General features: G+C 41.7%; 1 protein-coding gene and 2 long non-coding RNA genes across 3 annotated transcripts; 2 read left to right on the top strand and 1 right to left on the bottom strand.

Moving 5' to 3' along the window:
- Window positions 1–24,334, bottom strand: LOC309542390 (neuroendocrine protein 7B2-like). The gene is made up of 6 exons (XM_082241156.1): window positions 23,979–24,334; window positions 19,843–20,082; window positions 10,820–10,969; window positions 7,590–7,702; window positions 2,861–2,914; window positions 1–647 (listed from the first exon to the last, which is right to left on the bottom strand). The coding sequence occupies exons 2-6, from the start codon at window positions 20,054–20,056 to the stop codon at window positions 543–545; spliced, it is 636 nt and encodes a 211-aa protein (XP_082097282.1). The 5' UTR covers window positions 20,057–20,082; window positions 23,979–24,334; the 3' UTR covers window positions 1–542.
- Window positions 657–7,670, top strand: LOC309542739. The gene is made up of 3 exons (XR_014224393.1): window positions 657–1,742; window positions 5,878–5,945; window positions 7,562–7,670. It is a non-coding gene; the product is annotated as an uncharacterized lncRNA (long non-coding RNA).
- LOC309542759 lies at window positions 10,978–19,834 on the top strand. The gene is made up of 3 exons (XR_014224400.1): window positions 10,978–11,917; window positions 16,530–18,245; window positions 18,401–19,834. It is a non-coding gene; the product is annotated as an uncharacterized lncRNA (long non-coding RNA).
- Window positions 24,335–25,687: the final 1,353 nt, after the last annotated feature.

Below are 25,687 nucleotides of genomic sequence, written 5' to 3'. Positions count from 1 at the left end.
TTCCATTCATAGCAAAGTTTATTTGTCTTCCAGTAAAATAAGGCAAGCCATTTCCTCAAAAATCATCCGAAACACGTTTATATATCCATGCAAATACTGAAGACTGCTTTCAGTGTTTATTAAAACAAACAGCAAGTATCTGACATTTATTGTGAATTAGGCGGTTATTTACAAACAAAACTTAATGAAATAATTGTTCCCAGAGAAGAAACATCACATCATAAGTACAATAATAGGAAAATTTTGGAAAAATGGTCCTCTTCTTTACAAGCTGTTTCATAAAGCTGTTTAATTCATGCCAGTTATTAAAATGATAATTTTTTTCAAAGCTTGCTCCAGGTCTAAAGTAAATCAAGAGCTTCCTAATACCGTAACTTAACAAAAAACACAACTGTGTTCATGTATCTAGGATAACAAATGCTACAAATCCAGCTGCTTTTCAGCAACAAATATATTAGTAATAAACATGCAACCACTATGAGGATTTGAATCACTGATTATGCAGTGATTATATAAGACGTATTAGGGCTTTCCACAAAGCTTCATTCATTTTCTGCAGTCTCTTTCTCTTCATCTGAAAAATGTGGAACAGACTTCTTTGCCACAACATTGTCCAGCCTTTGTCCTTGAAGATATGGATTTACACTCTGGGGAAAAAATATTTTTAATGCAATTAGAAATGGAAAAGAATTCAGGGAGATTTTAAGTGTGTTCAGTGGGGCTTACTCTTTAGTAAGTGTGTTTAGGATTGTAGCTGAATTTTTCTCCCTCAATCTCAATTCTGTAAAATGGGGGTAATGATGACCCACCTAATAAAGACAACTAAAATAAGTGTGATTAAACACTCTGTAAGCAAAAGCATCATTCAACCAATAGCGCTATAATTTAGTTTCCCAAGTATCTGATTGGTAAGAATGAGCAAATCTTTATACAACACAGGTTTTTTTCTAAGGCCTTGTCCAAGTCACTTGGCTGAAGGAATTGAGCGTGTTTAGCCTGGAGAAGACTGTTGGCAGGAGGGACATAACAGCACTCTTCAAATAACTGAAGCTGCCACACAGAAGACAGCAGAACTAGATCTAATGGACTTAAATGACTGGAGGGTAGCTTTCAGTTGAACATCAGGTAGAAACTTGATGCAAGAGTAGTTCAACAATGAATCGCCCTGTGACCTTCAGATTACAGGTGGTAAGGTAAAGGTAAAGGGACCCCTGACCATTAGATCCAGTCGTGACTGACTCTGGGGTTGCAGTGCTCATCTCGCTTTACTGGCCGAGGGAGCCGGCATACAGCTTCCGGGTCATGTGGCCAGTATGACTAAGCCGCTTCTGGCGAACCAGAGCAGCACACGGAAACGCTGTTTACCTTCCTGCCGGAGCGGTACCTATTTATCTACTTGCACTTTGACATGCTTTTGAATTGCTAGGTTGGCAGGAGCAGGGACCGAGCAACGGGAGCTCACCCCGCCGCAGGGATCTGAACCGCTGACCTTCTGGTTGGCAAGTCCTAGGCTCTGTGGTTTAACCCACAGCGCCACCCGTGTCCCTGGTGGTATACACATTTAATTATTGTTATTATTAATAAATTGTAATCAATATGCAGATGACACACTACTCTGTTCCATCTGAATCCGGGAGATGCAGTTCAGGTGTTAGACTGTGGCAGTGATGGTCTGGGCGTGGGCCAATAAACAGGCTGAATCCTGAAGACAGAGATGTGCCCCAAGTTCTCATGACTAGAAGGTGAGAAGATGGCTTGTTCTGAACAGGGTTGCATTCCCTTGGCAGGAGGACATCTGCAGCTTGGAGATGCTCCTGGATTCAACAGGTGACCTCGGCGGCTAGGCATGTTTCTCCCCAGACCCAGCTGGTCTGCCAGTGATAGCCCCTTTTGGACAGAAGTGTCTTGGCCACTGTACTCCATGCTCTGGTAACTTCCAGATTGTATTATTGCAGTGCGATCTTCATGGGGCCACCCATAAAGATGACTCAGAAACTTCAACTGGTCCAAAATGCAGCAGCCAGATTACTGGCTGGAGTTCTATTCAGATCTCACATATCCACTATTTTAAAACACCTGCATTGTTTGCCAGTTCATTTCTGGGCCCAGTTTAAGGTGCTCATATTACTGCTTAAGGCACTAAATGATACCTGAAAGGCTGTCTCCTTGCCTACAGACCCTCTCAGGTGTTGATATTAGCAAATTGGCCCTCCTGGTAATTCAGCCACCCTCAGTTCCTGGGGAAGAGCCACTCTGCAGCCACTCTGTACTACTCCCTCTTGACAGATGTGTCTGGCAACCTCACCATACAGTTTCGGTGAATGCTGAAGTGCATCTCTTTACCCTGGACTTTGACACCTGAGATTTTTAGGGCCCACCCTATTTTTGTGGTTGTAAGTTGTTAAAATCTGTTTTTAATGTTGTATTTTAAATTGCTGTAACCTGCCATGAGACCCTAGGGTAAGAAATAAATTTTATATTAATAATAATATGAAGCACACACAAAACACTGATAAGTTTAAAAAGACAGAGGGAGTTTTCAACTGAGAGTGGTTCTTACTCTTCTTCACTTGGAAGCGCATCTCTGGGAGGAGGTGTAAGGTGAAGTATACTTCCAGTTTTAATTCAAAATCAAGGGTCTTGGTTAACAAAATATTGGGACATGCTGGCTTAGACGGAAGAATTTTTTTGCAAAAGTTGTATTGCTTATCACAGATATTTACTGGAAGAAAGGACAAAGTCCAAGTTTTAATATAGATGTACTAATCATAGTATTTCAACAGTCTTTTTTTACTTTGCATTTTTGCCTTTTTCTACACTAAGGCACTAAAATGAAAACAAGTTGCATTCTGAAAATTACCCTTTTCTTTCTTTTTGGTCCACCCTTCATTTTCTCAAAGAGTAAATTCTTATTCTGAAAGAAGAAGAAGAGGGGGAAAACACAAAAGTATGGATCAAATTTTGTAGCTCTTCAAGCAAGACTTTGTGCCATCTAAATATTAGCATATGAATATTTTGGAAAGCAGTTCAGGAGAGAATGCCATGTTGTTGGAAAGATAAACCACAAGAAAACATTTGAATTACTGTAGCTATTAATAAAATATTTTGGTATTCTTCTGGGACACTTAGTGTCATCAACCATTATATGAATAGGAATATATGATGATTCTAAGTTGCATGATGGTTTTAATCTGAACTGTCTCGGAGAGTGGAAAAATCGCTGAGTAGTAGACCACATGCTTTGCATGCACAACATCCCAAGTTCAGTATCTGCATTAAAAAATACAAGGCACCGGTTAGGAAGGACCTCTGTGGGAAACCTGTCATCAGTCAGAGTACGAAATACTACACTAGGTGCACCAATAGTCTTTTACTTGGTATAACAGGGATGGGGAACTTGGACTCCAACTCCCAACAGTCCCATCTAGTAAGGCCGGTGGTCAGGGATGATGGCAGCTGTAGGTCACCACCATCTGCAGGACCACAGGTTCCTAGTCCCTATAGTATACAAACTGCAAGGAAGAGCAGAGCCATCAGGTTATGGGCAGAACAGTATTGGTTTTTTATACAGCACTTGCTCCTGGTGGCTTCTGTGTGTAACACAATTTAATTCTTTTAAAGAATTCTTATCTCAACTGCTTCCCCCGCAGACTGTTAAGCACCCTCTGGGTAAAGAAATCCTAGTCACAATTCCTTCCTTCATTTAGGTAGCATCCTAATAAACCTTCAAAAAAATAAAACCTGTTTGGTCTAGAACGTTTTTAATAGAGTGAACCTTTTAAAAACTGCCAGAGTTGTCTTGGCAGACAGAAAACTATTAAAAAAAATAAAATTTAAAAAGGCGATGACTATGACCACAGCCTGTACAAGTGTTTCCACATATTGCTATATTTCATAGATGTAGTGAGCTCAAATAAGGTCTGGAATGTCAGACACATGCTCAACAGATTTTTGTTTCAATTGCAATTATTCAGTGGTGCTGCACTAAAAAAAGGTTTAAGAGAAATTAAGAGAAAACCTCTGTGTGTGTGTGTCTGTCATATATATATATATGATTACTGCGTAATCAGATTACTGCGTAATTGCTATGTAAGCAATTGACCCAACAGTCACAATAACAACAGATGTGGTGAGAGTTTCACAAAACCATCACTTCTGAAATTAAACCTTGATTTCTGAGAAACAAATGCTTTAGGACACGTCCTGTTCTTGAGAAAGCCCCTGCCTCCCCTGGGGTTCTAGGGTGTATCCGGAGCCTTGCAGTGCTGGTAGAATTCAAGATATTCTGCCCACCATGTGATGTATGCAGCAGCTGATTCATCGGCTGAGGTGGCTGAAATGGGATTGGAGACACAGGAACACAGCACCTAAAGAGCAACCTTATACAGTGGTACCTTGGTTCTCAAACTTAATCAATTTCGGGAGTCTGTTCGACTCCCAAAAGCATTCGAAAACCAAGCCATGGCTTCCGATTGGCGGCAGGAGCTTCCTGCACTCAAGCGGAAGCCGCATTGGACGTTTGGCTTCTGAAAAACGTTCGCAAACCGGAACACTTCTGGGTTTGCAGCATTCGGGAGCCGATTTGTTTGACAACTAAGCCATTAGGGAACCAAGGTACCACTATACTGTGTCAGGCCACTGGTTCCCCTAGCTCAGTAGTGTGTACGTGGGTGGGATATATGAACCCCACACATATCTCCACCTGTTCCATCCATGTTGCCATGAAAGAGCACACCACCAGCAGTACAAAACCCACGCACAGGAAGAATGCAAGTCAGACAATGGGTACCTCTTTCATACCACATGACGGGCAGGCAAAACATTTTCCTAGCATGGAGCTGAGGCTGTAAGCAACACATTACCTGCTACCATGCTGTGTGTCCAAAGTGCAGAAGCCCTTCTGGAGTTAATGGCTGATAAACCCACACGTGTTGCTATTTCTCAGGAGCTCCTTCGTTGTGGACACTGTTCGGTAAAGGCTCTGATTTTGCTACGTGTGTCTCTTCCTTTGTGGCTAGAGCACAGTGATCTGGATCCCAGTTCCCAAGCCTAGTCCCGGGTGTGGAGAGCTTGATGGGCTCAAGAGGCAGCAGCTAACTATGGTCCCCTCATGTTTCGGTTACCAGATTTCCTTCAATGAATTGGGGGACATTTTTCAACTTCCTACTAAATAGATGGATTTTGTCAGGGGACTGATTTGTAAATCCGGGGACTGTCCCTGGGAAATGGGGATGTCTGGTAACCTTACCTCATGGGCACAAGGGAAATGAGTGCTCCTGGGGGAGGGGGGGATGAAGCAGTCAGGTGGGAGGAGGAGGAGGAGGGGATGCTTCCCAAACCGGAAGTGGGAATGCACTGGATGCAGAGTAAACAGGAATGTGTACACAGCCTAAGTCACTGGGGCTGCCCGAGGGAGGTAGTAGGCCCAAAGGGTGGACTGGCCCAAGCAAAGCAGACTCTTGGTTGATGCAGCGCTCTTGCCGAATGGCTCAGATGTGTCTGGGTTGGCAGGTGAGTCTTCTTCACTTTCCAACTGAGGTTGTCCCCTGGATTCAAAGCAGGGACCCGCATTGTGTAGAATGAGAGACAGAATCATGGCTTGTCTTGCAGCCCCTTGGCTCCCGGCATCTGTGTGACTGGGTGTTGGAGCTATGGGAGGAGGGGGCGATAAAGGCCCTGTGGAGCATCTGACGCCATTCTGCGGCTGCGACTGAGTGGTTAGAGAGTGGCTGTGTGTGATTGCTTGTGGTGTTTGTTTCAGTCCCAGGAGCTCACTTGGCTTTGCTCTCAACGTGACATTTGTTTCTAGGGATGCCGGAGGTGCGTCTGCTGTTCTTATGCCATTTCTGTACTTCTTGCGTGTGTTTCCCCTTCTAGGTTAAGCATGCATTGGATTTGGTGGTCATTCTGGCATTACAGCAGCCTATCTTCAGATCTGGCACAATGTAAGTATAAGCTTACTTGGCCCAAGGGCTGGCGTCTTTTGTGCCAAACATTATCTGTTTAGTATTTCTCATGTTAATTTAAAACCCAAGTTCACAAGACATTGCTTTTTGCCTGGCCTCAACTATTTCATCAGAGCTGTGCCAAAGAGACAAGGAAACAGAGATGAAATTGGCCAAGAAGAGACATTCTTGGCTACAGTTAATTTCTGCAAACTCACTTGGGGGGGGGAATCAATTTAACATGTAAAACAACAACAACAACAACAACAGAACTGTACATTATTTCTTCATGGTATCAAGTGTACTTTCCCTTAACTTATTGTTCTTCCTGAATCTTCTATAAATGTTTTCCTACAATTTCTTTTTTTAAAAAAAGCTGGACTGTAATTAAGGCAAAAAGTTGCACTGTGAAAGAAAAGACAGACTCGGCTCAACAAATATCATATTCTGTTTTGTCTGCCTGAGAATATTTTGAAACCATAACTAATGCTTAAATATAATAAGCAGCAGAGTGCAGATAAGGTTATGAAATCTGATATATAAGAACATTATCCCTGCAATAAGGGTAAATTTGAAAATACAGCGCAAGTTTCCCCTAGTGGAGAGTTCAGACTTTTGATGAGACACTGAACATCTCTTGCTCCTCTTGGAACTGAACAAGAATTAAGCATATTTTACATCAGAGGATGTATGAGGCAGAAACTGTCATGCTTTTATCTGGATCTCATTTGGATCTCAATTTTCTTATTTTGTTTTCAAAATCATATTAACATCATCATCATCATCATCATTATTTATATTTATCGCCAATCTTTCTTCCATCGTATAATGAGCTACTGCTTTATAAGAGACATAGTAATGTATTTTGCAAAACATTTTAAGTGTGTAGTGTATTTTAAAAAACATATTATTTGCACAAGATGGCCAAAATTAGGCAAGTTTAACCCACTATTTCACTGAATGAGTTAAGCATGTGTCTCAATCTAGTCTACTGAAACCAATGGGATAAATTATGGCTAGATTATGGCTTATGTTTTAGGAATGCACCTTTCGACACAAGTACCTGAAAGTTTTCAAAGTAGAGGTACAAAAATAAATAACTTACCAAAAAAACCTAAGTGGAACAGGCATAAATAGTTATTTCGAGTTCAACATCTGGTTTGTTTAATGTTGCAATCTTTGATAATCAAGCACAATGTAATAAGAATTTCCAGCACGTGGTAATTTTCACATGACTGACTAAAAGTTTAGGAATCCTAAAGGTGATCAGTGCTATAAATCTAAAATTGAGTCAGCTATAATGGAGTATTTTCTTGTGAACAAGCATTGCTAAACCAATGTATTTATCAACTGAGCATTGACAGCTTTTAAGCTGCGATGAACTAAATTGAAAGCTTTATAGCAACCTTGTAATGCAGCTTCCTTCATTCTAAAGTTCTCAATGTTTTGTTAGATTCTTCATACACAAAATATATAGATAGTGAACATAACAGGGTGTAGCAGATTAATGTCCTTTTGTGTCAGTTGCAATCTAGCTCTAAAGGTGTGTTTGACAGTCTTCTTTTATAAAGTTTGTTACAAAAACCTTTTCTTAGCTAATTCAGCATTATTTGGAGATTTCCAAAGTAAACAAGATTTACGCACCCATTTTCCCATGCTTGGATAGTCATGTTCTGGATCAAAAAGATGCTGGTGAAGTTGGTATTCTTTGCTGAACTGAGCTGTATCTGGTGTGTTTTCAAGGCATCCATCATCAACTGAAGAAGAAAAAATGGGGGAGGGGGCTGAGCTGCTTGACATCTTGTAAAATATATCAGCAAAACCACATCATGAACATATGCAATGAATTTTATAATAAAAGGATAGAGGATTAGGAAACGGTACTTTTCCTCTTTGGAGGCAACACTCATTTCCACCATTCCTTGCAAGAGACATAAAGTAAAATTCATTTCTTTACTGATTTCTTGCTGGGTCATATGTTTAATGTAGTAGATAGGTAGCCGTGTTGGTCTGCCATAGTCAAAATAAAAAAATTCCTTCCAGTAGCACCTTAAAGACCAACTAAGTTACATCTGTATCTGAAGAAGTGTGCATGCACACGAAAGCTCATACCAAGAACTAACTTAGTTGGTCTTTAAGGTGCTACTGGAAGGAATTTTTTTATTTTGAATATGTTTAATGTGTAAGTCAAACGAACTGCTGTTCAAATATTAAATAAAAAAGGCAGTACCAAAAATCAAAAGAAGAACCTCAAAACCTAGCTAAGAAATAGATCTTTATCAAATACTGTTCTTGTAAAATGCTAAGAACATAAGAGCCTGCTAGATCAGGCCAGAGGTCGAACAAGCCAATCACTCTGGTCTCACAGTGGCCAACCAGATGCCCTGTGAAGCCCACAAAGCTGAATCTGAGCATCACACCACTGTCCTCACCTGAGATTCCCAGGAACTAGTACCCAGAAGCATACTGCCTCTGGCAGGGGAGATAGGGCATAGCAATCATAGCTAGAAGCCACTGCTAGCTTTATCCTCCATGAATTTGTCCAATTATCTTTTAAAGCCTTCTAAGATGGTAGCCAATACTTGTAGCTTAACTATGCATTGTGTGAAGAAATGCTTTCCATTTGTTCTGAATCTTCCAACATTCAGCTTTATCAAATACCCCCTGAGTTTTTGAAATACAGTGGTACCTCGGGTTACATATGCTTCAGGTTACAGACTCCGCTAACCCAGAAATAGTACCTCGGGTTAAGAACTTTGCTTCAGGATGAGAACAGAAATTGTGCGGCGGCGGCACGGCAGCAGCAGGAGGCCCCATTAGTTAAAGTGGTGCTTCAGGTTAAGAACAGACCTCTGGAATGAATTATGTACGTAACCAGAGGTACCACTGTATAAGAATTGTGGGCAGAGGGGAGGCCAAATAGTATATCTGTTGGAAGATGAGCTTCTTCCAGGGCATTTATTAGCAGAAAGATGCTTAGCCTGCTCAGTAAGTGCCCAATCTGGTGATAACAGAATAAATGATGCAAGGAGGAAACTGCAGCCCAAGATAGGAAAAGTGGTGGTAAGGGAAAACCTAGCCACTTTAAATGAATTCAAATCTCCAGGGCCTGATGAGTTATACCAAAGGGTACTACTAAAGGAGCTTGCAGGTGTAATTTCAGAGCAACCCTACAGAACAAAAAAGACAATTGGCCAGTCCTGGAAATGGAAACAAGCCATAATTTACCATCTCTTATGTTTACTACTTCAGGAAAGGGATGAGGCCACAGCAGAGCAGTAGGGGCCCTAATAGTGAAAGGTTTGGGTGCCAAGATGTTTAAATCTGGACAGAACATCTTACTGTGGAAACCACTAAGAGAGGCCCATCTTTCAATATGCCAGTCCACAAACCTCACTGAGGAAATTCTCTAATAAGTTTAACATGTAATATGTTTTTACAATCTTTACTTGGGCACAGACTGGAGTTTATATTTAAATCTCTGAAAACCGCTTTGCTTAAATGCAAGTAACATATGATTCACTAGCCAGAAAGTGTCCAAAAGAACAGTTTTACAATGACAGCAAGAGTTTCCAAGGAATGCTATCCATTTTCATATCTGGATGCATCTTAGTCGAACCAACAACATTTTGGCTGTAGTTTTAAAATTAGGGGGGGGGGGAGGCCAGAAATCTATTTTTGATAGACATACTACGGGAGTTATTATTTCAATCTTGACATTTTAACCACTAACAGAGTCTATTGGGCTAAACAATATAGGAAAAAAGGAGAAGAAGAAGGGAAAAATCTAGAGAGATAAACAGAAAACTAAGAATTGAGATGTTATTTCTGGAAAAAGAAATTACACAATAGTTTTCTATTCTCAAGCATGCCACAAGAGGTTTCTGAATGTGTTTCATCCCACATAAGTACTTAAGTCACCTGGAAGTATTCACTGAAAATGTCAATAACGTTGTTTCCTGTTTTCCTAGCTCTGCCTTAGACTCAGTTAGAAAGGGGAAGAAGACCAAGGCTACCATTCTATACACACAATACCTAGAAATAAGTCACATGGAACTCAGTGAGATGTACTTCTGAGTAGACATGCACAGGATTGTGCTACTGGACAACAACCCTTTGGATGCTTATCTCAGAACTGAATAAGCCTACATAGGATCAGGCAGCTTTGTTATAATGAACAATGGACACTGTTTTGTGGAAGGGTCGCTGTCCTAATCTTAAGCATTCCTTACTTTAGGCACCTTTATGGTAAGTGTGCTTAGGATTTTTTAAAGCATCCTGGAAAATGATTACGTGAATAACCCAAAATCCTGTATGACATATTTACATTATGGGGTTGCTACAATGGAATATATAATCTCATGGACTTTCCACCTTTCTGTGTGGTGAACACCGTCATCAGTATCTGAAGAAAACACTGGCCAGTTATGCAAAAGCAGACCATGGTCAAGGCGTCAATCACCTGCACCATTCCTTTTCACTTCCCCCATTCCTGTTCCCATTACTAATTAGTCCCCAGTTGTTCATCCTACCTGTTGCCTCCATTGGCAAAAATGGCCAATATTTTCTAAATCTGCACCTTGGAAGCAGAGCCAGTCGTGTAAATTAAATAGAATCTAAATCCCACGATTATGTTCATAATTCACTCTTAGTAGAAAAATGTGGATTAATGTAAAACAGGGATGGGGAATGTCAGCTCAGGGGCTGAATGCGGCCCTCCACATCTCTCTGTCTAACCCTTAGGATTCTCCCCAAGTCACACTCCTAGTGGCCATGCTTCACATCCTCCTTTGAGTCTTTTTGCTGGCTGCAATGCCTCTCACTTCTCTTGCAGAATTTAACACAAAACTCTGTAGTAAGTCCATGCAACTTACCTGTCTTTCCAATTGGGCAAGGATTTGGAGGATCTGGGTATCCCTGATCTTCACTGAAATCTTTAGGTATGTTGTCACCTGTCAACTCAGCTACAATATTTGGTATATTTCCATAAGGACCAAGGTGCTGAAGTCCTTCATGGGCACCACCTAATAAAGACAGAACCATACGCAGCATCTTTTTGATAACATAACGATTTTACTACATTAGAATTACTAAGAAACCAAAGTCAAGACCCTGGTTTACTTCTCTAACATCAAGAGGGCTACATTAATGGACAATATGACAGAACATGAAGCCTCCCTCTGTTCCCTTTCAATAACTTTCCACGTCCATTTCTTCTTGGACAACATCTGGATTTGAAACTGGATGTGCACTTGAGGATGTACATTAACACTAGCCTCAAATACTGCATGGATTCAGGAAGAAAGACCCCAAGGGTAGCAAACTCAGAAAAGGAAAAGCAGAACTCTTAAAATATGGGCATCTGAAATCTCAGTCATTGGCCTAAGGAGGCTTCCTGAAGATGGAGAAAGTGTTCATTCATCCTAGTCAAGATCCACAGCTAGCATTTTCCCATCTGTTTTAGGGTCACACCGAATCCCAGTAGCCTTAGGTCAAATCCAACCATACATTTAAAACACATGGCTTCCCCTAAAGAATCATGGGAACTGTAGTTTGTTGAGGGTGCTGGGTATTGTAGCCCTGTGAGAGATAAGCTACAGTTTCCAGAATTCTTTGGGGGAAGCTATGTGCTTTAAATGGATGGGGTGAATGTGACATTAGTGCCTCACAATTGCTTCACCATCACGATGTAGCATTTTGGTGATGTCATAAGCTAGCCAATAAGGAGGACAGGGTAGATCAGGCATGGCCAAACTTGGCCCTCCAGCTGTTTTGGGACTACAATTCCCATCATCCCTGACCACTGGCCCTGTTAGCTAGGGATGATGGGAGTTGTAGTCCCAAAACAGCTGGAGGGCCAAATTTGGCCATGCCTGGTATAGATTAACCATACTAGGCCAACCATCTCCCCACCACCACTTTAGATCTGAAGCAGGGCCTTACTTGAAGCTATTATACTATGCAGAAAGCAGGTAGGATGGGAACAGCTTTCCCATGAATGCACTTCAGCCGCCATGGAGTGAACTATAATGGGAATAGCCTGCTAAAACCATTATTGTTCAGGCAAGCCTATCCTGACAAGCAGAGGCTGTCATATGTTTTAATCTGGTTCTAGCTTATTGTTGCTTTTAAATATTTTTGAAGATTTTAAATACTAAATTTTAACTGTTCTTTACTGATAATTTTATTGCTCTATTCTTTTTGTATACTGAGGTTTTATCACAATCAAGCAATGTATAAATGTGGGGGGGGGGGTTTACAATGAACCATAATGACAAGTTGCAGGCTGTCAGTGACTTGGCAGGAAGTCTTGGCTATTTTATTTATTTATTAATCATGTAACAAACAGGATCATAAATAAGGATTTATATCTCCACGAGTAAAAACTGCTTTTTTCAAAATAGTTAAGAGATGATTAAGAACATGCAAGAATGAAGATTTTCCCTTGGAACATGGACAACACTTTGTCATGCTATAAATCTTCATGTAAATGACTCTGCAAAGCTGCAATCAAGTGCTGTGGGACAACAGCATAATGCAAGAAGACAAAGTTAAGCATATCATTTAAAATGCTATACAATGTGTAGCTTTGCAGAAATTATAATTTGGTTTAGAAATTACCTAAGTAACCATAGGAAAAGAGTCCAGATGTTTTGAGAAAAATGCTAATCATACGCAAAACATTGTTTCTGTGCATCTTTTATGTCTTTCACATGTGAACTAGTTAATGAAGGGTGTGAATAAGTATAGGCAACTGGCTAAGAAATTCCATACAAAAAAAGTGCAAAGCAATATTAGTATCCTTAAAATCACAAATTTGGAATTCAGGATTCTGCACTTCCTTTCTGCACAGCCAAATTTAATTGGAGAATAGTGACTATTTGGAATTGGTTAACAGAAAACAATAGAAATATTTTGAAAATTAACTTTAGGTCTAGTTTTATTTTAATAAAAATTTACACACAAAGTACAGCAGGTTCAAGAACGCCTCAGATTTCTTTTGTCGTGTTTGTTTGACTTGCCTCTTAGCTTAGGTGATGAACAATGAATGGCAGTCCACAAAAAGCCACAAGCTGAATTAATTTGTTGGGTGTCTCATATAGCCTGTGGTCAGCTTACCCTTTTCTTGAGGTAAAGAGCTCACAGGCAGCACACACCTCAGAGTCCCTGGTGCTGGGGACAAATAACTTTAGTCCATGTGCTGACATTGAAATCAAAGAAGCATCTGACTGATCACTGTTGAAAGCAGTGGTATACTGCACAGATCCTAATTTGGTCCAGCACGGCAGTTTTTTTCTGTTATGTTCAATTATCCAAAATTCCTACTTGTTGCATCTCTCTCTCCCATGTCAATATAGATTTCATGAAAAGAACACATCTATTCATCTAAAAATAGTGGAGGTGGGCAGGTTGAAGTAATTCATGTCTTTTTGTCTTTGATGGGATAATGAGAAGCAGCCACTACTGGCACACCAGTAGTTTAATGGATCAAAGAGCAACAACAGATTATTTATTCTGGAATGGTCGATCCAGCATTAACTGCCAAAGAGGGTACACTGGAGCACACAATTCAGATTTCTTCAGACCTTACTCCTTCTGCATCACATCACTTGCTACCTTGCAAATTCTTAATCTGGAGGGAATGAGCTTTCAAAACAGGCTTGTTAAAAAGTTAAAGTGTTCTCCAACATGTTAGTACCTGCCCGTGAGTCTTCTTTTCACTTCACTGTGAGAGTGGGAAACAATGTATTCCTCATTTGCTTATCTGTTTCCGATTTGTTCAAATTCTGTCAAAATTACCAAAGCTCCCTTTATAGCTAAAAAGTAAAGACAGCCAAAGACAACCAGCCACACCCAACCTCTCTCACCACCAAGGAAGTACAACAAGTGAATAGTAAGAGAACCCACACAAGTAACGCTGACACAACCCCTCACACACACTCAGTAGAATAACAAAAGCATAACCTCCCCGCTCCCGCTCTTCCCTTCTTCTTTTTCTTCCTAATTGTTTAAATCAATTCATAAACTCATACATTGACCACTAATAATGAAACACATGTTGTAGATATTCTTCCACATTTATTATGATGTTTTTGTGATATACAAATAACATGAGAAAACTTGGTATACTTATTTGTATAACATTATTCTTGTTTATAAAACTTAATAATAATAATAATAATAATAATAATAATAATAATAATAATAATAATTTAAAGCTTCCTGTTCTGTAACTCAAACTGTAAAGGCCTCTCTGTGCCACAGACATAGAAAGGTTTAACAGTCATTCCTTCTCACAGGAAACTCCACTTCTTTGGGGAAGGAAGGCTAGGGATCTCTAAGAGAAAACCTCAGAACGTTCCTCACAAAACTCCCAATACAGTGGTACCTCAGGTTACAGACGCTTCAGGTTACATATGCTTCAGGTTACAGACTCTGCTAACCCAGAAATAGTGCTTCAGGTTAAGAACTTTGCTTCAGGATGAGAACAGAAATCGTGCTCTGGCGGCGCAGCGGCAGCCAGAGGCCCTATTAGCTAAAGTGGTCCTTCAGGTTAAGAACAGTTTCAGGTTAAGAACGGACCTCCGAAACGAATTAAGTACTTAACCTGAGGTACCACTGTATTCTTCGGGAAAACCCATGACCATTAAAACTGGTACAGTAAATCTAGTACATAGCTTTGCCAAGGGTCCTCTTTCATGCCAAACCTGTCCTCTTTCACTCTTAGTCCAGAATTGCGAGGTAGCCTATGGTTGGTTTTCCTCTTCTTCTCTACAACCTTTTTAAAAAAAGCTTAATTAACTGGCAAGCCAATAGCTTGCAGCTGCAGTGCATTATGAATCAAAGCATCAAGTGCTCTTTGGAAACGGCACAATATCCTTTTTCAGGGATATCATACGGAGGAAGAAATGGCTGCCCCCATACGCCCATCTCACTGAAAAAGGAAACGGGGGCATTTGAGGATTCAATCTGCAGTGAATAGCAGCTGTGAGCTGCTGGCTTGCCAATTAATTAAGGTTAATAAACAAGAACAAGACTGCCACCTTGCCTCATAGTAAAAATCACCATAACCCAAAAGAATTGGAATTAATTTCTTTAGTTGTCAATAGAGTGCAGTTGTTTTGTATTTTCCATATATTTTCAGTTTTGTGTTCATGGTATATTATTGTGCTTTAGCACTTCCATATAGTATATTAAGGTTGCTAGCTGCCTTGAGCTTCTTTTGCACATCTTATTTATTTCTAATTACTATTTTTTATTTGTACTGTAGTTGTTTCGGTGGGAAATTAATTGGCTTCCCTTTTGTAAAATTGTAACTAAATTCCTGAAATTATTTCTAAATATGCATCATGTGTGTGTGTGCAACTTTGTCTCCTCTTTTCTTGTGGTACATACCCTCTGTTCTAGTGATGTGTACATGGCAACCTCACCAATACAAGTTTTTAGTGTAGATATGTTATGGAGTGGAGTAGCGAGTCTACAGGAAATGATTCCCACTATTATATCCTTTTGGTCATTGTGCTAACAAACAAGAGTTTTCGGCATCTGCAGCATCTCTACAATGCACAAAAACACAGGCTTTTCAAATGAATGTTATATGCTTTGAAACCCCAAAGATGGAGATTTAATTGTTTTGTGTTACATTCCTCCAAGTGTTTAGATATTCTTGTTTACCATTTAGTTGCAGAACATCCTTCAGACACCATCAAGTCAACTTCCGTACATTGTACAGACCTCTTGCACCAGAGTTCTGCCCACTATGAAAAAAAGCATCTCAGAGCCTCCAGATATAGTCTATTATTTACTGTGTGTACATAGTTAAAATGTCAAGTGCTTGCCAAAATTCCCCTGGACTACATACAAAGCAATTTTTATGCCAATACACATTATTGTTTCCTTCAGTTCAAAATTTCTCCCTAGCCTAGTTCCTTTGTTTAATCCCACAATTTTAATGCCTTATTTTTGCACTTTTGAGTGATTTTGTAAACCTTCATAAAGTGTTTACCTAGCAAAGGACCAGGGTGACAGAAACAAAGTACTGACTGCTATATTGCTAACAGTAATTCAAACACGCCATTAATTCTAGCATTGTTCTTTCGATGTTAGGCTTACTAGAAGCACAGCTCAAAAATCAAAATAACACAGTATAAACACGCTGCCTTGTCAACCATGAAAGTTAATAGACCACCCTCTCAATGACGATGATAGCATCAAGGCCACCCTCTTGATGAGACTGTTGCCTGGACACAGTGCAAATTTATCACATAATACACACAATAGTCACCTGTGGAGGCAATACTCATACTGAGTAATCTTGGTTTACTCAATATTCTCCAGCCTCATAAGTCATGTTCATGTTATTCCTGAGCAGGTAATTCCAGCACAATGGCGGGGAGGGGGGTGTCACATGCTCTGCCTCATGTCCCTACATGTGCTGGCATGGTGGGGTGGGAATAAATACTGCATGCTTTCAGTTTTGAATTTTATATTTTATTCAGGTCTATTCTTTATTTATTTGCTGTGCTGGGAAATTTTAAATTCTTCTAGTGTTATTGTTAATTCTTGGATGTTTTTTGTTGGCAGTGCAGAAGCAGAGATCATTCATTTAATATTGAAGTCAACTAGCCAAGAGAGTTGATGGGTGGAGGTCTTACTGAGCAACCCAGCATAATGGCATGATGTTCACTGAGGCAGCATGTGCTCCGATTGGCTGTGTTGTTCTGCAAGAACTTTCCTCTGTAGGTTTGATTAAATGCCTCCCTGCTACGTACAAAGCCTGAACTAAGAAAGACAAAACTGCTCTGTTCCTTTCTCAAGTCCCCCACCACCACCCATAATTTCCTCAGTAAAGAGTTATCAATACTTTTCTCTCTGGACTCTGTGTTATTTAAGTGCTAGTAGTTTAATTTTATTTTCCTGTAAACTGCCTTGTAAGGGTAATATGCCCTCAAAGGTGGGGTAGAAAGGCACTAAGTAAATAGATTAGGTATAAGTGGCAAGTCTCATTGGCACTTTCTGAGGAAAGGCTACACAATTGCTCAGCGCCGACAAGCTGTCATGTGAAAGAAAGCCTATGGTGCACTGCCATAATGAGACAGTTCAATTTAGCATTCCTTGCTCATGGTCCTTGGAATACAGATTATAAGATATCTCTAAATCCCCCTCCCCACCGGCTCACTCAGCCCTCTGAGGAACGTAAGGCTCCACCCACCATGAAATACTTGATGAAGATGAACTCAGGGCAGATTAAATCTTTTGTCTCCAAATTCTGGTTTATGATAGTCTATTAAAAAAGAACTGCTCTTCTGAATACATGCTTTTATACTCCCCCACTCCCTGCTCTTTAAATAATCTGTCTGTAGATGGTTAAATTACACCAAGCAAGACTGCACAGCAATATGAGTAGAAAATTCAGGAAGGCTGCAGTTACTGCTATACTTAATTATTTTATTGTTCTTATAAGGAATTATAGCAGGTCTTCAAAGGAAACACAGTCACCAGCAAATAAATTGTTGTTAAGATAAAGCTTTGATTTGTAACACTAACATCTTGGACATTATTCCATTACACACTTCCAAAATGCATTTGGCTGCTGCTTAGCTGTTAACATACAGTGCACCATCCGCTGACTAAACTGTATAAATACAGTCTTAACTGGATTCCTAGAACTTACTTCCAGCACTCAACAGCCACCTAATGTCTAAGCAAGGAACAGCAAAGCATTTATCAAGGTAGCCCACTGAAACCTATTTTAATAACAACACGGTCCCTGACTGCATAATCAACAATGCAAGTCTCATGAACACATTTAGACATATTTCAGAGTCTCAGTGATAACTAGAAAGGCAGAGTTGTACAGCAGTTTTACATTACCTTAAGTAAATGTTTAAAATGTTCTAAAATGATCTTTCTTTTATGCTGTGATGTGGCTAAAAAGTGGCATTTTATATGCTGATGAAATCTCAATAGAAAGAACTGCAAAGGTCAGGAAAGTTTTGAGCCTCCCCCCCCCTTTAACAGTTGAAGAGGCCTGTATAATTGAAGGAACGTCTCCACCTCCATGACACTGAGGGCCAGTTCCGAGGGCAACTGTGTGTGGAGAGGACCACAAGGAATGGGGGAGGAGTTAAACCCTTTCCCACTTCTGCTGTGCCCCTGACTAAAATTACCCTCCACCTGTCAAACTGCTATTTGCATCTGAAGAGAAACCTGTAAACAATTTGAGTAATTGTTGGGGGGGGGATTAAAGCACTGCAGTGTGTTTTATGCTGCTCACAGTTTAAAATTGGAGCACATCAGGTCAGTGGCGTAGCGTGGGGGGTGCAGGGGGGGCCGGCCGAACCGGGTGCAACATCTGGGGGTTAGGGTTAGGGTGCGCAAATCCACGGGTTAGGGGGCGCAAATTACTTGCCTTGCCCCGGGTGCTGACAACCCACACTACGCCACTGCATCAGGTGTTCTGGAACCACAATGGTCAACATTTGTGCTGGTGCTTATGCATTTGACACAGATGTCATATACTGGCGATACAATGTCATGATCTGTAACATTTCAATGCCTTATTCTATTTCACTAACTTCTATTGGTGTAGAATAAGGGCAGGGAACTCCAACACCCATCGGCCCCAGCCAGAAGGTCGCAGTACAACCTATGGAGGACCACAGGTCCCCCACCCCTGGTGCAGAAGTATACAAGCTGTTGGGCTTTCTTCCTTAATGAGAATGGGATTCAATTGTTAAAGCTCACATAGAAGCTGCAGGGAATGCTTCCAACATAGCAACAGCTCAATATGGTAGTCATAAACAATGCAACCCATGGAGGACTCCAATGGCATGGAGAACTTCTATGCCAGTAGCTATCAGGAAATTTGCTTACTTTTTTTAATGTCTACTTTGCCTTTCAGCAACAAATCCCCAAAGTGGCTTGCAACCATTTATTTATTCAATAGAATGTATATAATGCTTGGTTGTTAGAAAATAAAACCCTGCAAGTGGTTTACAAAAAGAATAAAACAACAAAATTATCAATAAAAGCAGTTAAAAACAGCTATTTAAACCATCCAAAAAATAATTAAAATCAACAATAAGCCAAAAACAAGTTAAAATGCATATCAACATTCTACATATCTGGATAAGCTTGCCTAAACAAAAATGTTTTTTTTTTTCAGGCACGAAAACAATTATATATAATACATTCACAGTCATAAATTACAGCTACTAACACAAGTAAAAGAAGCAAAAGAAATATACAAGATTTTTTGGCTTAGTAAGATTTTGGAACACAGAAATAAAGCTGCACTTTAGAGCTACTCACAGAGCCAAACTTGATGGGATATTGTGTGAATGCAAATAGCAACTGTGCGTGGAGAGGACCACAAGGAATGGGGGAGGAGTTAAACAAGCCAAATGCCTGGCAAAATGTAAGGGGCATACTGACAAGGAGACTCTCTACACAATTGACAATCCATGTCTTTAGCAGCTTTAACCTGTTATGACAGCCACGTGGAGCTGTTACTGCAAAGAAGAATTTCCAGCTGCCTCCACAAGATGGAAGCAGTGCTTGAACTGGCCCATAGCCTTAACTAGAGAGAGAAAACAATTTTTCAGAGTGTTCCTAAGCATCGTTACTCAGAAGCACGTCCCAGAGTTCAGGGGAACTCATTCTCTAATGAATGTGCTTAGGACTCTACCATTAATCAGCAACACTTGCTTCACAAATTGAATAAACCATCTAACACTAACCTGTAACTAACCTTATTTTCAATGATAGGTTTTTTTCATTTGATATGAATCCAGAGCTAAGGAATCACATACAGAATGACAGTTAAGTATTGGTTTAAAAACTGAATGATTATAAAAGTTAACAGCAATAATAATTCAGAATGATGAATATTCACCTTCAATATTCTGTGGGCCTACAAGATTCATTGCTTGGTGCGCTGGGTATTCGACTCTGGGTCTAGCAATGCCCAGCTGCTCCATTACCCCATGCAGAAGTCTTTGGATATCAGCTTCAGAAACTCTGTCTGGGCTCCTGGGATTGTGACTAAAAGTCAAAGCCAGTCTAAAGGTCAGCAGAAGTATCATGCTGCAAAGCACAGTAGTAGCCATGCTGCCGTCAATCTGTATTTTGCAACCTGTGCCAAAGAAATAAATGAATGAAAATATAAAATAACACACCTCCTCCTTTTTCTTCTTCTTTTTTAAAGGAACTGGTCAGCTTCTGTAGGCAAATAAATATACTAGTTTCCCAAAGGCAACGTTTCACAAACCAGTGGTGGGACCTTTTATACAAAGGTAGATTACATGTATATGGTACTGTGAGATCAGGGGTTTGAGCAGGGTAGATGGGGCCAAAATGACTGTAAATGTTCTTTCATAGGCCATGGACAGAGATATCCTTTGTTAGGAAAAATGTAGGTCATAACCAAGAAGGTAAGGAGATAATTATTATGACTGGAATGTAATGTAAATTAGTAAGATTTTGGAACGCAGAAATAAAGCAAATAATCAAGCCATCAATTCTAGCACGTGGGGGGCCACTTTATCTAAATTATATAATTTGGTATTCGAACAATTGGTATTAATAATTGTACTATAAATTGGTATTGTTATAATGAGGCTATTATTGGATTATAATTGAAAACTAATAAAAATTATTATTAAAAACAAGAAGGTAAGGAGATGGTTGGAGAAGATGATCCACTCTGATTCCCTCCCCTCTAGCTAGGGGAAGGGGGCAACCTAACTGTGAGTGGACCACAAGAGACTTTTTTTTAAAAAAAGCAAAACCAAAACTAAGAAGAGAAACCCAAGCTTGAACTCTATAAACCACCCAAGGTAGCCAATGTGGTACCCCACCTTCAGAATCTTGTGGGCTGCAATTCCCATTAGCCTCGGTCAGCATGGCCAAGGGTCATGGATGATGGGAGTTGTAGTCCACAATATCTGGATGGAATCACTTTGACTACAATGCACTGTTAGTGGGCAGTTCCCTAAACTGGATGGATGGGAGGTTGTCTGCTCTTGATGGTACTACTCTCCCTCTGAAGGAGTAGGTATGCAGCTTGGGGGTACTTCTCAATCCATTGCTGCCTCTTGAGGCTCAAATGGCCTCTGCTGCCTATGCTCTGATAACCTCTAGTTTAGATTACTGCAACACATTATTGTTGAATGGCCTCTTTAAATTTGAAGGTTTATTATTGTTCCACAAGATGTGTATTTCTTTAAAGGCCAGAGCAAATAACGTGACCTAGTTTTATAGCTGTGAAGAAGTATAGCAGGTGCTATTAAGTTATGTTAATTAAGCCGTTGGGTATGGTATATAAAGAGCAGCATGTAGCAGTACCCTGGTGGATGGGTTATGCTTATTGATATATTGTAAAAGGAGTTTTTGTTACTTTTGCATTCCTTGTAATGTGTGGTCTCCCCAGCACGCCTTCTACAGCGCAACTAATCTGCAAATAGCCAACAATTATACATGGGGCTGAAGTTTGGAAACTTCAGCTGCTACAGAATTCAAGTCAGGTTGCTTACCAGGCATATAACGCCAATCCTGGCCTGACTGCATTGGCTGCCAATTAGTTTCTGGGCCCAATTCAAAGTGCTGGTTTTGACCTATAAAGCCTTAAATGGCTCCAGACCACAATACCTCAAGGACTGCCTATCTTAATATGGACCAAACCAGACCCTTTGAACATCTTCGGCGGCCCTTCTTTGTGTGCTTCCTCCACGAGAGGTCCAGAGGACAGCAACATAAGAATGGGCCTTTTCTGTAGCAGCTCCCCAAGGAGGCCCACCTGGTGGCTTTGTTACATATATTTAGGCACCAGGCAAAACCATTATTCTTCTCCCAGCCCTTTAGCTAATTAAACAATCTATGGCCTTTTAAAATGGCAGTGGTAGGGGTATTGTTTTTGTTTGTTAGTATGTTATATATTTTTGTGTTTTCATATTGTAAACCAACCTCTGATCCTTGGATAAAGGGTAGTATAGGAAATTTAATAAATAATAGTAATAATAGTGGTATTAGTAATTCTGCAATAAAGAACTGGAATTTGGCTCCAGAGCCTTTATATTCAACTCTGCACTGCCAATTGAACAAGTGCGACTAAATAATGCAAATAACTTACTGTTGAGTATTAAACGATTTTTCAAGCTGTATGTTTCAAGCTGTATTTCTCTTTCTATCTTTTAGTTATTATTTCAGTTTGGGTCCCGAATCTATTAGCTTTGATTTGAAATCAAGCCTCAGTTCCTTTACAATTAAATTGTACAATGCTGTGCTGCACTGCCTAGTCAAGGATTTTTATTTGGAAATGGCAGAATGGTCATGGGCTGCCAGCCTTGATTTAGAAATCAGAACATTTTCTGTAACTGATGCATTGTTTATTTTACTCAAGGAACTTGTAACCTGTCATGCTCCTACATGTAAGATGTTCCCCGCATGTCCCCCTCTCCCCTTTCATCCTGTTTATTCGAATTAGATAGGATTCTCCAAAAGGTGGAAGAGATTAAACAGACAGAACACACCAAATCACATCACCTTACCATCTTGTTTACCTTTGTAAAAGATCCCAGCCGCATCCTAGAGGCTAGGCATGTTTTGTTTCCTCAGTTTAATGAAACTTCCGGCACCTGTCTACTCAGAAATAAACCCCATCAAACTCAATGGGGGGGGTCACTCCCAGATACAGTGGTACCCCGCAAGACGAACGCCTCGCGAGACAAAAAACTCGCAAAACGAAAGGTTTTTTCATTTTCGAGTTGCCTCGCAAGACGAATTTCCCTATGGGCTTGCTTCGCAAAACGAAGCTTGCCCCGGGGACAGCGGGTCTTCTCTTTTGAAGCAAGGGGCGGCGGGGAGAAGCGATCATCTCCCCGCAGCCCCAGGTCCGGGGACAGCGGGAAGCGCTTCCCACTGCCCCCGGACCTCTTTTGAAGCAAGGGGCTGCGGGGAGATCGCTTCTCCCGGTGCTCCGAAGCGGGGCGGGGGGCGGGAACACCTTCTGAAGGCTGGCGGGGGGCAAAAGTCTTTGTCCCCTCTGCCTGCCTTCCCAGGGGCTTTTAAATCGCCCCGGACAGCGGAGAAGTCCTCCGCTGTCCCGGGGCGATTTTAAAATGCCGTCCGCCAGCATTTTAAGATCGCCCGGACAGCGGAGAAGTCCTCCGCTGTCCCGGGGTTTTTTAAAATGCTGGGGGTGGGAAGAAAAGCCCTTGTCCCCCCCCCCAGCCTTCAGGTCCCCGGACCTGGTCTGAAGGCGGTTTCCCAAGGAACGCATTAATTGATTTTCAATGCATTCCTATGGGAAACCGTGCATCGCAAGACGAAAAACTCGCAAGACGAAGAGACTTGCGCAACGAATTAATTTCGTCTTGCGAGGCACCACTGTAACTGGGAACACAAGAGGATTTTGTAGCTTTACACTGCCAAGTGGACACAAAATTGAAGCCTTTATTTCATTTCTTCACGTTCACGGTGCATGCTGGGAAAGCTTATTTCATACCCGGCTCAGCACATGCGGCATTATTATTATTATTATTATTATTATTATTAAGCCAACACGGGAGGCCTACCTAAGCGGGAAAACAAGAGGAGTGGCCCACGAATGCCTTTCAAAGGCTATTCGTTTTGTATGCCCCCCCCCCGCGTTTTTTAAAATATCCTAGTTAAGGGGTTTCGAGACGAATTTTTCCTCATTTCAATCTTCTCTCTCCCCCGTCCCCCGCTACCAGAAAACAAGGGCTGGGTGGCGACCCAAATTCTCCCTATTGTAGAGGGAGGAGTAGGAAGCGCGAGACTCCACCCGAGAGCAGCGCTTCCCATTCTTGGCCCCCCACCACCACCTCAGCAAAGACCTCCCCGCTCCTCGGGGAGAAAGGAAGCGGGGAAACCTCCCTGCCGCCCCCCCCTCGAGCCCGTGCCCCCTGCAGCCCCAGTTCTCCCGCGTCGCCGCTGCTCAGCGCTCCTGGGTATTGCCGGTCCCCCTCCGCCGCCATTCCGTTTCCCAAGGGAAGGAGGCGACGCACTCACCACTTTGGACCAGGAGAAGCCCGAGGGCCGCGCGCTCGCTCTCTCTCTTCCCCTCTCGCTTCTGCGGCTCGCCGGCTGCTTCGAGCGTCACCTGCTCGGCCAGGCGCAGAGCGAGGCTGCCCGCGTAGACGCACAGCGCGATGAACTATGAATCATTCAAGGCGGGGGGGGGGGGAGGCTCTGTCCTCCGCCGCCGCATCCTTCTCCTCTCTCCTCGCAGGTGCAGCAGCAGGAACGGTTGCCAGGATTCCCTGAGGGAGACGCGAGCCCCGGCAGATGGGCTTTCTTTTTTTTTTTTGTCCTCCCATTTACACACGCTGCAGATAAGAGGCCTGACGCTCAAGGGTGGGAGGGCGCAGATGGTTTTGTTTGCTTTTTGGCCACTGAATCTCTCCCCCTCCCCGCCCCGCCCTGCAGCGAGTCCTCTCCTGGTGTTTTGATACGGGGATAACTGGGAAACACTGGCTTGCGAGCGCTGCAATTGGAGAACAGCCTTTGGGCGTTGAAGACACTCGAACTCAGGACTAAAGGGAGAAAGGTGCTAAGAGGAAGGCACGCTTGGGAAACCCTCACCGTGATCAACTCCCACCCACTGTGGAATAATAATAATAATAATAATAATTATTATTATTATTATTATTATTATTATTATTTATACCCCGCCCATCTGGCTGGGTTTCCCCAGCCACTCTGGGCGGCTTCCAACAGAACACTAAACTACAATAACCTATTAGACATTAAAAGCTTCCCTAAACAGGGCTGCCTTCAGATGTCTTCTAAAAGTTTGGTAGTTATTTTTCTCTTTGACATCTGGTGGGAGGGCGTTCCACAGGGCGGGTGCCGCCACCGAGAAGGCCCTCCAGAATTGGCCTCCACAGTCACAGACTCACTATTAAAGCCGTGTTAATGGAAGACAATCTTGCTTGGCTACGGCTTATCACCAAAGAAGAAATAGGAGCTTCTTAATAGTCCGCCGCAGCCTCCCCCAACTCTTCCAGAGTTTGGGGATTAAAACTTGCACTAGGCACTTCCAACCCGCATCTACAATGCAAGAGCCCTGCGGGATTGAGCCAAAGGCCGATCAAGCCCAGCACCACTGTGCTCATGGTAGCCAAGTTCCCATGGGAAAGCTCACGAGCACAGCAAGCTCTCTCCCCATTTTGTGACTCCCAGGAACTGATCATCAGACCTATATTGCCACCTCTATTAGAGGTAGTACATAGCCAGCACAGCTGGTAGCCACTGACCACCTTATACTCCATGAAAATTTGAGAAAATAACCACAATTTGCAAACCTGGGTCAGGTGAAAACCAATGTTTCGGTTCCAGGAGGAATTGATAGCTGGGAAACCTATTCTGGTTCAGTGATCTTTAGAGGTTACAAGACAGCCACCCAGTCTACCTTGTCTTACAGTTCCTTCCTTGAAAGCTGTTGAATTAATTCACTACAGCTAAGCCTAACCCTGGAATAATTTTACCAGCTAAATGTCATTCTACTAGTTTGGTACAGGAGAAGGGGGAGTCATTGCTTGGATAGAAAAGGCTGTGAGATTTTCTGAAGGTGGGGTTATGAAGCCAGGAAGAAAACTGCTGCCAGGAGTTTCCACAGCCAACCCCTCATCTCAGGATTTTGATTACTTCGCCCATCCTATGGTCTGTACAAGACTCACACAACCATGTTTTACTCACCACCATGTAGGGTCACCATA

This window comes from Podarcis vaucheri (genome assembly GCF_965113315.1).
Source record: "Podarcis vaucheri genome assembly, chromosome: 1".
NCBI lineage: Eukaryota > Metazoa > Chordata > Lepidosauria > Squamata > Lacertidae > Podarcis > Podarcis vaucheri.
The sequence above is the reverse complement of the archived record's forward strand: the minus strand, read 5'-3'. Positions and strand labels throughout refer to the sequence as shown.